The following is a 16,952-nucleotide window of genomic DNA, read 5'->3' on the forward strand; positions in this document are numbered from 1 at the left end:
TGGATATTAGAAAAAGTGAGCAAATTAATGCAAAAAGAACTGTCACTAAAAAGCAAGAAGCTTGTGCAATAAATTCGAGCTTCCACAAAGCAAAACAAAGGTCAAGGTGAAATCAAGTTCACGGAGCTTCACCAGAACCAGTTCTGATCTTCGGGACCCAATGAGAGTAAGAGAGACAGGCACATCAGCTGGAAAAAGTGCTAGCGATGAGATGTTGAAGGCAAGGCAAAAGAAAGGAAACTGAGAAGTTTTGAAGAAAATAGAAATGAAACAGTGAACCTGCTATAGTCTTTCTGACTCTGGCAGTGGTTCTGTGGGAAAAAAATCTGTTTCCTTTGTCAAAGCTTTTTAAATTGGATTTATCGGGGGGGGGGGGGGCGTGGGGGAGGGTGATAGTGGTTAACGAAATCATACAGGTCTCAGCACCCCAAGTCAGCCTCCTTCTATCACCATGTCTCCCCTCTACTCTCCCCCACTCCTGTCCACCTCGTCCCCACACTGCTGTCCGTGTTTATGAAAAAGTCTGAAACTTTGTGCTTTCACTTAGGAAACAATCTGAAAAAGTATGTGAATTGAATGCACACGTACCTGTGCGTGTAGGCGTGAAACAAGAAGAAAGCATGGCTGGAGGCTCTGGGTGGCCACCTAATACAGAAGCCCTGCCCAGTGGTTTCTGAGCACGGGGCCTTTCCTCTGGGTGGTGCAGGGCAGTCAGGGCCACTGATAAATGCGCGACGTGGGCTGCGTTAGCGAAGAATGACTTCCCCCACGAGAAGGCCTCAGGCGACACCTGACAAATGGGACACCGGCCACTGGCAGTTTACAGATCGGAAGTCATTGGTTCTCAGCAGGAAATGTCGGGAACACCAGCAATCGGACACTCGCCTTGTGCGTCCGGCAATGCTCTAGGCACTGCCCTATCTTGTTTAATCTTCCCAGCATTCCTTTGGGAACATTCTTATCGCCATTGCACAGATGAGGACTTCAACATCAGGAAGACTGAGTAACTTCTCCAAGGTCAAACAGCTGGTTAAGGAAGACCCAGGCAGTCTGGCTTCTGAGCCCACATTCTTAACCACTAGAATGTGCCTACCTACATTTCTCAGTGATAATTATATCCAGACCCAAAAGACGCGAAATTGGCTACTCAGGGCAGTCAGTCCTCTATTCATAAGGCAAACTGCAATTGGTTTCAGCCAAATACTATACCAATACATTTCATTTTGAATGTTAGTGTTTTGTACTTTATGCTTAAGAGAACTCTGAAGTGTTGGTGTGAATCTTTACCCTCACAACACACACTCCCTCTGAGAAATGCTGGTCTCTGTGGAAGCTCGACGACGGACTTCCAGCCCAGCTCTGGGAATGACGTTTAGTGGCTGCTGGTTCCTCACCCGACTGTCCAGTGTTGGTCTGTACATCCTGACCCTCTTCCCTCTAGTTCCCTGTAATCACCACACGAGGTGAACAGTCACTGGCTCAATGACCTTCAGCTGGAACTTTCCAATCACAAGACTTATGGAAGATAGAGGCAAGACACAGGCCAAAGAGAAGGCTGGCTGGCGTGCGGGAGGAGGGGGAGGCCACAAAGGGCTGAGACACGTGAGTGAGCCTGCGTCACGCCAAAGGCTCAGCCACGTGGGCAAGGCACAGGGCAGGGCCTTCTCGTGCTAACCGTTCTACCTAAATCCTTCCGTCTGACCTTTGAAAATTTTATCTGATGTGCTCAGTGCTCACAGGCTGTTTCTGCTGTGAACCAGACATTCTTACGTGTGCAACTCACTAACAGGCATCTGATTTGATCCTCAAACAGTCCTACAAGGGGATCTCCATTTTCCTTCTTAATTAGAGATGTTACTTTATGTTTATGTTTTAAAAAATATGTTTTTATTGATATTTTTAGAGAGCGAGGAAGGAAGAGGGAGAGAAGACAGAAACATTGATGGTAGTGAAACACTGACTGGCTGACTCCTGCACGCCCCCTACTGGGGATTGAGCCCACAACCTGGGCACATGCCTGACTGGTAATCAACAATGACCTCCTAGTTTAGGGGTGTCGAACTCAATCAGAGAAGGGGCCAAAATCTAAAATCCAGCCTAAATTGCGGGCTGAATGGTTTACTGAACAGTCATAAACTGTCATTGTGATGGAAACGCAGCGGAGTGCAGTGATGACAGCGCGGTGCGGGCCACATTGCAAGGCCTGGCGGGACGGATTTGGCCCGCGGGCCTTGTGTTTGACACGTGTCCTAGTTCATAGGCTGGTGCTCAAACACTGAGCCACGCCAGCTGGGCACCTAGTATGCTCTTTAAAAGACTTATTTCCGATTTCATCAGGTGGGTATGCTGAGAGGACCTGGAACGTAAGAGCCAAGGGCCCATGGGCCCTCCTGGCTGTCCTCACGGTTACAGGCTTCTTACCCCTCACGCATGCTTCTTCCTGACGAAAGCCTCATGTGCTAACCTCACAGTCATCTAACGATGGATTCCCAAGAAGAGGTTATGACTTCTGAAGAAAACATGGCTACTATACTACCATAGTTAAATCTAAATAACTACATTTCAAATTAGAAAAGGTGTAAAGTTATTTAAGGAATTAAAAAAAAAGATAGACTCATTGCTTACAAAATGGTTACATGAACTGGATAAAAAATAGTCAAAAGAATGGAGAGCAGAACACCGTGGCTATTTTTTTCCATGGAGATCTTGGTTAATTTCATCATGTTAAAAAGTTAATGAGCATTTAGTAGTTTTTCTTTTAGAGTTCATCTAATGGCAGTACTATATTAGAATGAAAATATTAATTTCCCCATTGAGAAATCTATACTAATTAAAGAGAAACATGCAAATTGACCATCTCCCTGCTACACCCACCAACCAATCAGGAGAGAGTATGCAAATTAACCCAACAAAGATGAGAGTTAATTTGCATGTGCAGGTATAGAGCCAAGACTGAAGACAGCATAGAAGGAAGCCGAGTGCTGCAGAAGGGAGCACAGCAGCAGAGAAGGAAGTGAGGCAGCGGAGACAGGAGCAAAGCCAAGGCGGGCTTCGCTCCCTTCTCTGCTTTGCTCTGGGGCAGGAAGCCCTGTTCTTGCAGGAATAGGCCTGAGGAAGCCTTGTTTTTACAGGAATCTTCCTGCAACAGGCTTCTAGTATTAAATAATTATATATATATATATATATATATATATATATATATATATATATATATATAATTGTAGTTTAAGATTTTCTTCAATTTATTTAATGCTCTCTTAAAAAAACAAAAAAGAATGGAGAACAAAAATTTGGGGTTATTTGCACTACTTGACTTTCGATTTGTTATTCCACTTATGTATGCATTCATTGGCTAATTCTTGTGTGTGCCCTGACCAGGGATTGAACTTACAACCTTGGCATACTGGGATGATGCTCTAACCAACTGAGCCAGGTTAACATTGCTTCTATATTTTTTCCCACTGATTTTTAGAGAGAATGGAAGGAAGAGAGGGGGAGAGAGGAGAGAAACACTGATGTGAGAGAAACATATCGATTGGTTGCTTCCTGCAACTGAGAAGCCTGACTGGGCTGGGGATTGAACCTGCAACACAGGTATGCACCCTTGACTGGGAATCAAACTCTAGACACTATGGTGCACAGACTGATAATCTAACCACTGAGCAACACTGGCCAGGGCAACACTGCTTGACTGTGTAAATAGTTTTCTATGTTAGGACACAATACTCTTTCTTAACTGGAAGATAGAGAATGAGAACCAAGCAAAATAATAAAACATGGATTTTGGTCACTTAGAAAATTACAGTGACTAAATATAACTAAAAGGAAATTTAAAAATCCCCAACTGTTGAAAATGCATACATTCCTTGGCTTGCAGGGTCCATGCTGCAATGATGGACTGCCAAATGGTGATCTGAATTTACTAAATTACTTATGGAATCACAAATCTGAACTGAATTTACACGGAGGCTCAGCAGTGGTAGATATATACAAATAGAAGAGTTTATCACCTCAGAGTATTTCAGGGCAAGGAAAACATACAAAACTTTTTTTGCAATATAGTTTAAGTCCTCAGAAATAAAGTGTACATAGAACATCTAAACCACAAAAGCATGTTACCAAAAATTTATAGATATCATGGCCTGCATTTCTGCATTTTCCTCTCTTTTATAGTGGTAGCCACATTGTATTAGTCCAAACTCAGATGCGCAACCCCTTCACATACAGACCAGGCCCTCCAGACATTTGCCATATAAATAAAACAGCCGTGTGAGCAGAGAATCGGCAGAGCAAAGCATTTTGTTATACTTTCCTATAAAAAGGACTTGAAAGTCTGAACAGACCCCCAAAATTAACAAGATTCTTGTTTCTACTTTAGGAGGTTCAACTATTCACTCTGAAACGTAAGTGAGAAACAATTTTATTTTAGGGAAAAATGCATACTGTAAGAAATCTCACCAAAAAAGAAAAGTCTGACTAGCAAAATGATTTCCCCTATCCTTCCCTAATTCATGGGAAAGAATAAGTGTGACTTTTCTTTCAAGATGAAAAATGCTTAAATGGACACTTTTAAAATGGTTTATAAGAAAACTAGAGGCCCGGTGCATGAAATTCGTGTAGGGGGTGTTTATCCCTCAGTTCAGCCTGCACCCTCTCCAATCTGGGACTCTTCCCTGAGGGATGTCCAACTGCCTGTTTAAGCCCAGACATCCCTCTCACAATTCAGGACTGCTGGCTCCCAACTGCTTACCTGCCTGTCTTCTAGATTGCCCCTAACCACTTCTGTCTGCCAGCCTGATCACCTCCTAACCACTCCCTGCCAGCCTGATTGATAACTAACTGCCCTCCCCTGCAGGCCTGGTCACCCCTAACTGTCTCCCTTGAAGGCCTGGTTCTCCCTAACTGTTTTCCCCTGCAGGCCTGGGTCTCCCCCAACTGCCCTTCCCTGAAGGCCCAGTCACTCCCAACTTCCCTCCTCTGCGGGCCTGGTCACCTTACTGCCCTACCCTGCAGGCTTGATTGCCCCCAACTGTCCTCCCTTGCAGGCCTGGTCCCTCCCAACTGTCCTCCCCTGTTGGCCTGATCATCCACAACTGCCCTCCCCTGCTGTCCTGATCCCTCCTAACTGACCTCCCCTGTTGGCCATCTTGTGTCCATATGGGGGCAGCCATCTTGTGTGTTGGAGTGACACTCAATTTGTATATTACTCTTTTATTAGATAGGATAGAGGCCTGCTGAACGGGTGGGGACCAGTTGGTTTGCCCTGAAGGGTGTCCTGGATCAGGATGGGGGTTCCCTTGGGGTGTGGGGTGGGCTGGGCTGGGTGAGGGGCCTATGATGGTTTGCAGGCCAGCCATGCCCTCTCCTCTCCCCCCCAGCGACCAAAGAGGAGGCCCTGGTATCTGGGATTTATTTATGTTATGTTCTATAATTGAGCGGAGGCCTGGGCCAGCCAGGGTGTGCAGGAAGCTTGGCTTCCTTCATTGCTGGGTAAACCCAAGCCTCTTGCTTGCTCTGTGGCTGCAGCCATTTTTGTTGGGATTTATTTATGTTCTATAATTGAAACTTTGTAATCTTGAGCAGAGGCCTGGGCTGGCCAGGGTGTGCAGGAAGCTTGCTTTCTTTATTACCAGGGAAACCCAAGCCTGTTTGTTCCATGGCTGTAGCCATCTTGGTTGGGTTAATTTGAATACTCGCTCCTGATTGGTTGGTGGGCATGTCTTGTGGGTGTGATGGAAGAACGGTCAATTTGCATACTACTATTTTATTAGATAGGATCTTACCATTTTCTTTTCTCACTTAAAGTCTACGAATGACCCACAAATATGTATAGCGCAGGAAAGCTTAGCAGGTAGCTGGGAGCAGTTTGGGATGCTACAGGCTAGAGCACGGTCACAAGCGGCGGACGGCAGAGCCACCTGAGTCCTAACCAGGCCAGCTCCCTGGCGACACCCCCACCCAAAGCAGCAGCTCTTCCTCTGGGGGGGACCACACACGAGGACAGTGGTGTGGGCACTACTTTCCAAGTCAGAGAACAGCAGGCACATGGATTTGTGCCATTTGATTCTGAGAGTCAAAGTGAACTTGGAATTTCTTCCCCAAAGTTAAAGAAAACAAAGTACTAGAGAAAAATGCTTTTCTACGAATTATTCTCTACTTCAGGTTTCTTTACGTGCAAAAAATTTCAGGTATGCTGAACCGTAATTAAGCTTTGATCAAGAGATTTAGTTAGAAGCTGTTATACCAGTACAAAAATACCCACACGAGATTATTAAAACTGTAAGACTACTTTTAAATTCGTAAAAATGGGACTGCACTCGCTGGCTATAGTTTTAGTTTTGGGGTACTCCATGCTACACAGAATCAGGGAGAGGAACATTCCTGGAGGGGCCGTGTTCCTAAGTTGCTACTGTTCAAAGTGGTCAGGAGATGCTGCAGTTGGGGCTAATCCTTACAGCGCTTCTCAGAATATCAGCCTCTACTTAGACTGCCAAGTCCACGGCGGTGCAGGCTTGGTGAACACTCTGCGTCTCATGCCCTGCTCACCTCACCTACACCATGGGCAGCAGTGCCCCAGCAGGGGGCACCGATTCCACGACCAGAACCCACGATGGCAGCTGCCTCTGCCACAGTCAGGCCTCACGGGGCACAGTCGAAGGTCTGGGGCTCGCTCAGTGCCGTGGCCGGAGGTTCGGGGCGCCTGGTCTGGGTAATTTTCTGTTTGGGGTTTTTTGTTTCCTCTACCTCTTCAGTTTCACTTTCACAGACGTGAACCACCACACTGGGCGTGGACTCGGTTCCTGCGTGAAGTTCGTATTTCTCTCCTGTGGAGGGAAACAGAAAAAAGGAAGGGCTTTGTCTCTTGAAATTTCTTGCTCTCCTCACATTTTAGTTGATTATTGGTTTTTAAATCTCTAAATCCTAATGTCAGCCCAGTCACCATGGCTCAGTGGTTGAGCATCGACATATGAACCAGGAGGTCATGGTTCAATTACCAGTCAGGGCACATGCCCAGGCTGCCGACTCAATCCCCAGTGTGGGGTGTGCAGGAGGCAGCCAATCAATGATTCTCTCTGAACACTAACTAGAGGCCTGGTGCATGAAAATTCATGCACTGGAGGGGGAGGCGTCCCTCAGCCCAGCCTGCCCCCTCTCACAGTCTGGGAGCCCTCAGGGGGGAGGTGACCTGGAGATCAGGGGAAGGCGACGCCCATCACACCTCTGCTGCTGCCACTGCCAGCAGCGCAAGCCTCAGCTGGCCCTGGTTACCTGCGCCTCGGGCGGGCCCTGGGTGGTTGGGGTACTGAGGGCACTGGGGGACCCAGGGGCAGGCATGCGGAGCAGCTGGGTCCGCCTGCCGCCCTGGCCAAGCTGAGGGGATTGGGCGCTGCCATCTCCTGGCTGTGGGCACCACCATCTTTGAGGCCGTGACAGTCAATTAGCATATTCCCCCCTTATTGGCTGTGGGTGCTGCCATCTTTGCCACGGTGTCAGAATCAATTAGCATATTTCCTCTTTATTAGATAGGATATTTCTATTACTTTCTCCCCCCTCCCTTCCTCTTTGAAATTAATAAAAAACACATCCTATGTCAGTGTACTTTATCTTGTTTTGGCATTAGAGCTTTGTTACTTTAAGGTTCTTATGAGGTTTTGCTGTTTCAACGGCCCGGCTTGCCTGGCTCAGTTGGGTGAGTGTTGCCTTGTGCACTGAAAGGCTGCCTGTTCAATTCTGGTCAGGGCTCATGCCTGGTTTTCAGGCTCAGTTCTTGGGGCATGCAAAAGGCAGCTGATTGATGTTTTGCTCTATCGTCAATTTTTCTCTCTTTCTCTCTCCCTCTCCCTACCACTCTCTCTAAAAATAATTTAAAAAAAAACTTAAAAAAAAATAAACCTTAGCCAATTTTGCTCAGTGGATAGAGTGACAGCCTGTGGACCGAAGGGCCCCTGAGTTCAGTTCTGTTCAAGGGCACATACTTTGGTTGCAGGCTCCTCCCTGGCCTGGGCCCTGGTCAGGGCTCATGCAGAAGGCAACCAATCGATGTGTTTCTCTTACATTAAAATTTCTCTCTCTCTTTCCCTCTCACAACTCTCTCTAAAAATCAATGGAAAAATATCCTCAGATGAGGATTTAAAAAAAGAAGAAGAAGAGAGAAGTGAGTAAGGAACATTGAGGTCTGGGAGTTAAAATGCTAAGTACTGTGGTATGAACATAACAAGTGAATCTCTTAACTTCAGAATGGTTTCGGTTTTCCCTTGGGAGACATTTGTAATTTCCGGCCAGAATGGGCAATTTCTTTATTATGGGACCTCAGACATGATCCAGCTCTAATGTCTAAAACAAAACAAAGCCATTTCCCCTCAAAATGACCCTTGTATCCCTTACGACAGACACAACATTGTCTTAGGCGGACATCTAGTCTGAACCAGCAATGAATGGCATTTATTTATTTTTTCTTTTTTAAAAATACATTTTTATTGATTTCAGAGAGGAAGGGAGAGGGAGAGAGATAGAAACATCAATAATGAGAAAGAATTATTGACTGGCTGCCCCCTGCACGCCCCCCATAACCCAGGTATGTGCCCCTGACCAGAACTGGACCTGGGACCCTTCAGTCTGCAGGCAACACTCTACCCACTGAGCCAAACCAGCTAGGACAGCATTGATCCCTTATATTATTTTAAAGGGATGAGAAGAAAAAAAAAAAAGAGAGAAGAGAAGGAAAATAAAGAAGAATAATTTGGAAGGGATGATATGGTATCACCATTAACTCCTTCAAATACTAGCCATTGGAGAAGCTGTCTGCCTGACATTCTGACAGAGCGGGGGAGAGAGCAACTGATATTCACTAACTGCCTGTGAGGTACCAGTAGAATTTATAGCAGTAAAAATCGCAGTTAGATTTATTGAGTATCATGCATGTATCATTTAACCCTGTTACCACCCTGAAAGGGAGCAGATATGGTCCCTACTTTATAGATGAGAAGAACAGAGGCTGAGGGGATTGGAAGCTCAGCAAATTGCTCAAGATCACAGAGTTAGCAAATGCCAGTGCACCCGGGCTTGTGTGACTTTATCCCTCACTCTGGTCAGGTTGCCACTAGTTGGCAAGAATGCAAATTACTGAATGTGGTCTTTAGTACAAGAGCGTCTTTGGGGAAAAACCAGGAAAGACGGATGTTGGTTACCTGGCCCCAGTTTGGACACGGCGCAGAGTAAATCGTAGTTTAAGAGCGGCATCGCGTCGTCCCCCTGCTTCCAGCCCACCGGAGGGGACGCGGGCGGCGAGATGAGGAACTGCTTGACCGGCTGGGGCGGCTGCAGGTACGACTTGTCTCGTGTTTCCCGGGCCACCTGAACCTGCAGGGAAGGAGAGACTCCATGTCTGGGACTGGCCTATTTTCTCATTTTCATCTTTATATTAATCACTGCATCTCTTTGGAGAAAATGAACAATCTCTCTTTAACAGCCTGCATCTCCCAGTGATGGGTCTCGGTCTCCCACCACCGAAGACCCGGTGCACAGAACAGAGCCTGCACCAATCAGGTGCTCAATAAATGGACAGCTGAATAAAAAATAAATAGGTGACTAGATGAAGGAATAATGAATGGTAGTAAGCACCAAATTCCAATTTTGGAAGAGATTAGGTTCTTTGTCTCCATTTCAATCAGCTCCACCGAGAAATGTCCAGAAAGCTTTCATTTAGAATTGCATTTGGAGTGTGAGATAACAAACCTCTCTCTCTTTTAATTTGAAAGCTAAGACCAAGAAAAAAAAAAACTTTGTTGAAAATAAGTCAGTGCACATCAGCCTTCATTTCACCAATCCTTCTAAGAAGACATTGGTTTCTCAGTCACATCACTAAACAGAATGAGGACAGCCAATTCTCGGTAACCTCCACGATGCTCTGCCATTTCAAAGTCTAAGACCGCCTGTGGTACAGCCGACAGCACCTTCCTGGTCACCCCACAGGCCAGCAGCCCAGTCATGCATGTTCAATGGGGTATCTCATATAAGTTACAGAACCCAGAAATGATTTCAGACATTCTCTCCAATTTCCCTCATGAAATGCCCGCTGAGAAAAGCTTACAGAAAAATGAATTCCTTTATAACTGCTGATCTAAGCGAAACAAAGCTAGGAGGGTAAATACGCTTAATACATACATTTACGCATCTGTATAATAAAGGAGGCACTGTTTTTACGTTATTTGCTGACGGGGACTGTCCGTTTCCAAGGCCCCCGAAGGGACACGGGGAGCGGAGAACTGTAATGTTTCCGGGTGGAGGACGGGTGCGAGAGCAGTGCCGTGGCTCGGAGAGGTACCTGCGCAAAGTACAGCTTCAGCTTCTGCCCGTGGAAGTCCGACTCGTGGAGCTCGATGCGCGCTCTGGCTGCGGCTTCCGGCTTGCTGAAGTTTATTCTGACTCTTCTAAAGCTTTTAAACAGCTGAAACGTCACCTGCTCATCGTAGATGGTGAAGAGTGCTTCAAATCTCTCCTACCGACGGGAGAGAGAATGGAAGGGAAAAGAAAGAAGAAAACCCTTTAACAAAAGAAAATTTAAGTCATTAAACATAAGCAACGGGATAGAAGTCACTATAATTGGACTCCTCCCCCTCTCAGAGAAGTATACTTTCCTTGCAGGTATACAAGAACAGGTATCCTGTTATCCATATGCTAAATTCTGCAATTGCACTTACTGGAAAAATAATTAACTTTATTATATACGGTATAGATTCAAATGATAAAATAAGTGTAAAGTATTACAAAATACATGTGAGATATAAAAGAATGACGAGTGTGTCTCATTTTAGAACAAGCACGTGCCTACTGTCTCGAAGTCCCCGGTACGGCAGCTGTTTCTTCCCCCCTCTGGTTCCTTTCCTCCTCCCAAGCACCCGTTTCTGGAGTTTTGTGCTCATTGCTTCCTTGCTTTAATTTATGGTTTTACATTTACTTGCTGCCTAAGATATGGTAATGTTGTATGCATTCTTCAATAGCTTGCTTTTCTTTGCATTTTGTTTCTAAGTTCTTCCTTGTTGCTGTGTGTAAGCCATCCTTTTTCACTGCTGCATGGTATTCCACTACGAAGCCATACCATGATTTGTCTAAGGCTGTTGGGATTAGGCCACCAAGTGCATGACAGACCTTGTGCTAAGGCTGGATTCCCAATGTGTTACAAGGGGAGGGGAGCTGTACCAATCAACCCTATTCTTATTTTCTACACTACTTCTACATATTAATGAAATGTGGACAAATAGCTCTATAGAGATAGTAAGGATTTAAAAATAGCATGCCAATTCTTAAATATAAACATGCAAATATATTAAAAACTAATAATTAGTAATATTTCCCGGCACTTTTCATAGTTTCCTCTGTATCTATTTCAAAGATGGCTGGCTTTATCACTTTTTAGAAAAATTATAATTGAGATTTCGTGAAAGCCTATTTAATTTTTTGATAGGTGCTTGGTAGATGCTTACTTTCAACATATTTTATTTTTTTTTAATAAATTTTTATTGTTCATATTATTACAAATGTTCCTTCCCCCCCCTTATCACCCCACCCTCTGCCCTTTCCCCACCCCCCATTGTCCTCATCATAGGTGCACAGTTTATGTTCAGTCTCTTCCCACATCCCCCTCTCCCCTTTTCCCCAAGAATAAACAGTTCACTCCCCTTCCATACCTCTGATTCTATTATATTCAACAGTTAATATTGTTCCTCAGATTTTTTTTTTTTTTAGTTTCCTTGGTTTTTAGATTCACTTGTTGATAGTTACGTATTTGTTGTTCATAATTTTTATCTTTATTTACTTTCTCTTCTGAAAGAACCCCCTTCAGCAATTCATATAATTCTGGTTTGGTGGTGATGAACTCCTTTAGCTTTTTTTTATTAGTGAAGCTCTTTATCTGACCTTCGAATCTGAGTGATAGCTTTGCTGGGTAGATTATCTTTGGCTGTAGGTTCTTGCTATTCATCACCTTGAATATTTCTTGCCATTCCCGTCTGGCCTGCATGGTTTCTGTTGAGAAATCAGCTGACAATCGTATAGGTGCTCCTTTATAGGTAACTACCTTCTTTGCTCTTGCTTCTTTTAATATTCTCTCTTTGTCTTTTGCTCTTGGAATCTTAATTATGATTTGTCTTGGTGTGGTCCTCTTTGGATTCCTTTTATTTGGAGTTCTGTGTGCTTCCTGGACTTGTAAGTCCAATTCTTTCACCAGGTGGGGGAAGTTTTCTGTCACTATTTCTTTCAGTATATTTTCGATATCTTGCTCTCTCTCATCTTCTGGGACCCCCATAATTCTGATGTTGGATCGTTTGAAGTTGTCCCAGAGGTTTCTTACATCATCTTCAATTTTCTGGATTCTCTTGCCTTCTAGCTTCTGCAGAGGAGTGTCTTCTGGCTCTTTATGTTCCAAATCTTTGACTTGATTCTTGCGATCTTCCCTTCTGTTTTTAGGACTCTGTATAATATTTTTTATTTCAGACAATGTATTCTTTATTTCTTGTTGATCCCTTTTCATATCCTCACAGGTCTCATTTATTTTATCGGCCTTTTCTAGGAAACTCTTGAAAAACCTTATAAGTGTGGTTTTGAACTCTATATCCAGTCGCTTTTTGTCCTTCATTTCTTTCGTTTGTGATCTATTTGGTTTAGGCATTTTCGCAGGCAGCTTTCCTGAAGGGGCGGGGTTTCAGGGTGGAGCCTACAGCCTTGGCTTCCGTCAGCCCCGCCCTATGTGACTCCTGAGACTCAGGGTCCTTCAGTACTTGTTGCAAGTGCCTCTGAGAGAAAGGTGCCCTCGATTTTCACCTGCTGCCAAACTGTCTATGCTCTCCACCAATGAGTCCGGTATTGGGGTTCAGTTCAGTTGGTAGTGGGATTGGAGGTGGCGTTCAGAGCAGTCTGGAGCCCCTGTCTCCTTCCTGTCAGGGCAATCCCGAGGCACAGCCGGCCGGCCCTTCTCTGCGCGCACTGTGCGCGCCTCTGGGACCCCCTTTCGCCTCTTCCCCGGGTTCCGCCTTACAGCCCGGCTCCCTATGGATGAGCCTGGGTCCCCAGGGTCTGGCCTAGAATTGGGGTTCAGAGCAGTTGGTGCTGGGCCCAGCACAGTCGGAGTTTTATCTCCTTCCCGCTAGGGACCGCCAGCCAGGCACTCGGCCTCCCTCCTCTCCGGCTCTGTTCTCTACGCGCGCTGCGTGTCTCCGTACCTTGGGCTTTTACAGCTCCTCCGCGCTTCCTTCTGGTTTTCTCCTTGCTTCTTGTTGTAGAATTTCCAGTCAGTCAACTTTCCTGTAGTTCTGGGTAATGTCCATTTTATATTTTAGTTGTATTTTATTGAAATTGTTGTGTGCGGCTGCGGCTAGTTGCCTACCCGAGCAGCCATCTTGGATTCTCTCCACTTTCAACATATTTTAAAAAATACATATTTTATTGATTTTTTACAGAGAGGAAGAGAGAGGGATAGAGAGTTAGAAACATCGATGAGAGAGAATCATCAATCAGCTGCCTCTTGCACACCCCCCTACTGGGGATCTGCCCGCAACCAAGGTACATGCCCTTGACCGGAATCAAACCTGGGACCTTTCAGTCCGTAGGCTGACGCTCTATCCACTGAGCCAAACCGGTTTTGGATCAACATATTTTGAATACTAAGTAAATATTAAAATTCTGACATGAGCCAGTTAAGAAACACGGTCATGGAACACAATGAAAAGCAGAAACTAAGGAAGAATTAATGGAGCATGGTTTATGAAAGATCAGTATTTTGTAATTCTGCACATAACACAATCTCCCTTTCCTAGGGTAAAAGGCCCTGTAATTAGTCCTAATTCCCCACAGCAATGAATTTTTCATAGAAACAATAATACAAGCTCTCTTGCAAACTCAACAGCTACTTGATAATCACGTTTCTTCCCTTTTCCTTTCAAAACAAATCTTTTTTATTTTTTATTTTTTACCATTCCAGAAATACACTGTGACTGAATGTAAGAAGCAGATGACAGCAATGGGTTATAGGGGTCTCTCTCTTCTAAATTCCAATGCCTGTGAATTGACTAAGATTTATTAAAAAATGAAGCCATGTAAGAGTTGATAAGTCAGCTTTTTAAGTTTTCTTCGTTCTTTCCCCTTCTTCACATCCATGTTTCCCGTGGTACAGCATAAATATGGTTTATGAAAATGCGTGACTTCCAGTGTGAGGTGCCGCATAAAACACGAAAAATTAATGTGAAGGCAAAGCTATTTGAGGAAGAAGATACGAGCCCGTAGCTGGCGGCTCTGCCCTTCCCAGGCTGTCCCTGACCGCCTGGCGGAGGCACAGAAGGACATAACCCATAGGCGGGGACTGAAGATTACTGTGACAGAGAAGTCGGGACATAATTCAGTTCAGAAACCAATGATCTTTCTCTCCAGAATTATTTTAGAAATAAATACCGGTAATTCACATTTGTAAGTTTCTGAATTCTCTAATGATGAAAAATTAATACCGTCCTGGAAAAGGGTGATGGTTGCACATTTACCTCTGATAAGATAATGGACATCCCATAAAATCTGAATCACTGGCCACTCTGCTTTCTCAGGGGTCCCTCAGTATAATTCAGCCTAGAAACCAACCTCTGAGGCTTTTCATGTTACGTAAAGTAAGTTTTCTGCAAAATATAGACCAGAAGCTGCCGGCCCCCATAAACAGAAGTCACCTGTATAATAAATCAGCAGAAAAATGACTCCAAATAAGTTGCAGCTAAAATAGGCAGGTACAACATGTAACCCACAGCTTTCTTGGGGGTCAAGAGCAGCACCCTGCCGCTGGGCAAGAGGCTCAGTAACTCGTAGACGGGAGTGGAAGGGCTCACAGGATGGTCGGCTGCGAGCAGTAATGGATGAGGATGGCAGCGAAGGGGCCTTTCTGGAACTACTCTCTGTTCCCACCTCGAGGCAGAGAAGGAGGTTTAATAATTTCACCGAGGAACAAATTATGGAAACCATTTTCTGTACTTCTTTGCCTTGGACTAAAAAAGCCTGGGGCCCCCACCGACTCCTGCGCGTTGAGAGGCACAATTTCACTGTGGAGAAGCAGCATGGAGCAGTGAAATTACCTCTGGCTTCCTCAGACGAGAGTTTTTTTTCTTTTTCTTTTCTTTTTAAAAAAATATATATATTTTATTGATTTTTACAGAGAGGAAAGGAGAGAGATAGAGAGTTAGAAACATCAACGAGAGAGAAACACCAATCAGCTGCCTCCTGCACACACCCCACTGGGGATGTGCCCGCAATCAAGGCACATTCCCTTGACCGGAATCAAACCTGGGACCCTTCAGTCCACAGGCCGACGCTCTATCCACCAAGCCAAACCAGTGAGGGCAATAAATCATTTTTGATGGGAACAAACTACAGATTGGTATGAGGATGGGGATGAAAATACTCCTAATTGAAGTATTCGTTACATGAGCAGATACTGTCAAAATGCACCAAATTGCATACATAAGATGCATAGATTTCATTGTGAGTTTTGCCAAATTACTTTTTTAAAAAGTGTAAGGGAAAACAAGAGAAGGTATGGGGTGAGGGGGCCACCCTGGCTGCAAAGACGAGGGAGCACAGGGCCTCAGCACTGCTGTGCAGCCTGCAGAGGGCGGCCGGAGCCACACACGTGGCCACCAAGGATCCGGCTGGGAGCTCGGAAGGTGGCTCTGATCAGGTACTATTGTCCATCTTCAGTCAGGACAAACATGCTAGCAGTAACTGCTATAGGGTAACAATTGCTGGTAGCGATTCTGGTTACAAAAATGTCTCCCCGGTCCCCTCTGACTGCTGGCAGAGCAGATGTGTGCACTATGCAGAAGTCATTTTCAAGCAGTTTGGTGGCCAACTGCCGGCCTCAAAACACCTCGCCAGCCCTGCCTGCCACTCAAGGAGGGGAGTGAGCTCTGTGACCGCAGCTACCACCCAATTACATTAGCGGCTAAGCTGATCAGGCAGCAGAGTGTCTACCGGCAGAGTCCCCACAGGGCCAGTCTCTCTCTGTCCCCGTCTCTGTCTCTCCCCTCCCTCCCTCCCTCTCTCTCTCAGATACAAAGGAACTGCACTCAGTCGATGACACTCAAGCCCTGCAGCCCACCTGCAGCCCACGGGTCAGCAGGAACACCTGCCTTTGGCACTCTGGGGCTATCGCTGGGAGAGCACAATCTTCACGCCATGACTGTGAGAACTATTGAGGCGCCAGATCCGGACAGTCCCCACCAGAAGCAAGGCTCCCCCCTCTGTTGTAGCTTAAAGGTTTTGGTTGTTTACTGAAAAGAGCAGGGAAGATGATGACAAAGCCCCCGGAGGAGAGTGCAGGTGGAACAGAGCTGGGGAGAGAGCAAACAGAAGAATTGTGCTTCTTGCCCAACGTGCCCTCTCGCTGGGCTGGTTGATGGGCATCTTGAAGAGGCAGCCAGATTCCAGGTGGGCAAAATCCCCTCACCCAGACTCAAGATGGCCCACCCCACACAGGCCTGCAAACTCATCCAGGCACCTGGACTCAAACATACAGCTTCTAAAAAACATGTATTTTTATTGGTTTCAAAGAGAAGGGGCAGGGAGAGAGAGATGGAAACATCAATGATGAGAAAGAATCTTGGATCGGCTGCCTTCTGCAGGCTCCCTACTGGGGATTGAGCCTGCAACCTTGACCAGAATGGAACTTGGGGATGTGCCCGCAATCAAGGCACATGCCCTTGACCGGAATCAAACCTGGGACCCTTCAGTCCACAGGCCGACACTATCCACTGAACCAAGCTGGCTGGGGCTCAGACATACAGTTTTGATCTAAGGTGAGAAAACACACACATGTGGTCTCTTCCTCTGAAAGCCATGTACAGGAAAAGGAGAGTTTCAGTTCCCAGCACCCAGTGCCATCTATCCATGCCGGCTGCCCAGAGGATGACTGCCTGAATCTTCAC

At 45.6% G+C, this 16,952-nt stretch overlaps 1 protein-coding gene across 2 annotated transcripts in view; it reads right to left on the reverse strand.

Annotated features, from left to right (window-relative positions):
* The window catches only part of RCAN3 (RCAN family member 3), a 29,758-nt gene that overhangs the window by 3,006 nt on the left and 9,800 nt on the right, over positions 1–16,952 (reverse strand). The window contains exons 2-4 of one of the 2 annotated variants that reach the window (XM_036448430.2): positions 10,325–10,498; positions 9,189–9,360; positions 6,136–6,824 (exon numbers count right to left, since the gene is read on the reverse strand). In XM_036448430.2, coding sequence (XP_036304323.1) covers positions 6,640–6,824; positions 9,189–9,360; positions 10,325–10,498 — 531 coding nt within the window. In that variant the 3' untranslated portion in view covers positions 6,136–6,639. Of the gene's footprint in view, positions 1–6,135; positions 6,825–9,188; positions 9,361–10,324; positions 10,499–16,952 lie in introns of those variants that run through there. The other variant, XM_036448435.2, reaches the window with a different exon arrangement.

The sequence above is a fragment of the Pipistrellus kuhlii genome, unplaced genomic scaffold, assembly GCF_014108245.1.
Source record: "Pipistrellus kuhlii isolate mPipKuh1 unplaced genomic scaffold, mPipKuh1.p scaffold_m20_p_2, whole genome shotgun sequence".
NCBI lineage: Eukaryota > Metazoa > Chordata > Mammalia > Chiroptera > Vespertilionidae > Pipistrellus > Pipistrellus kuhlii.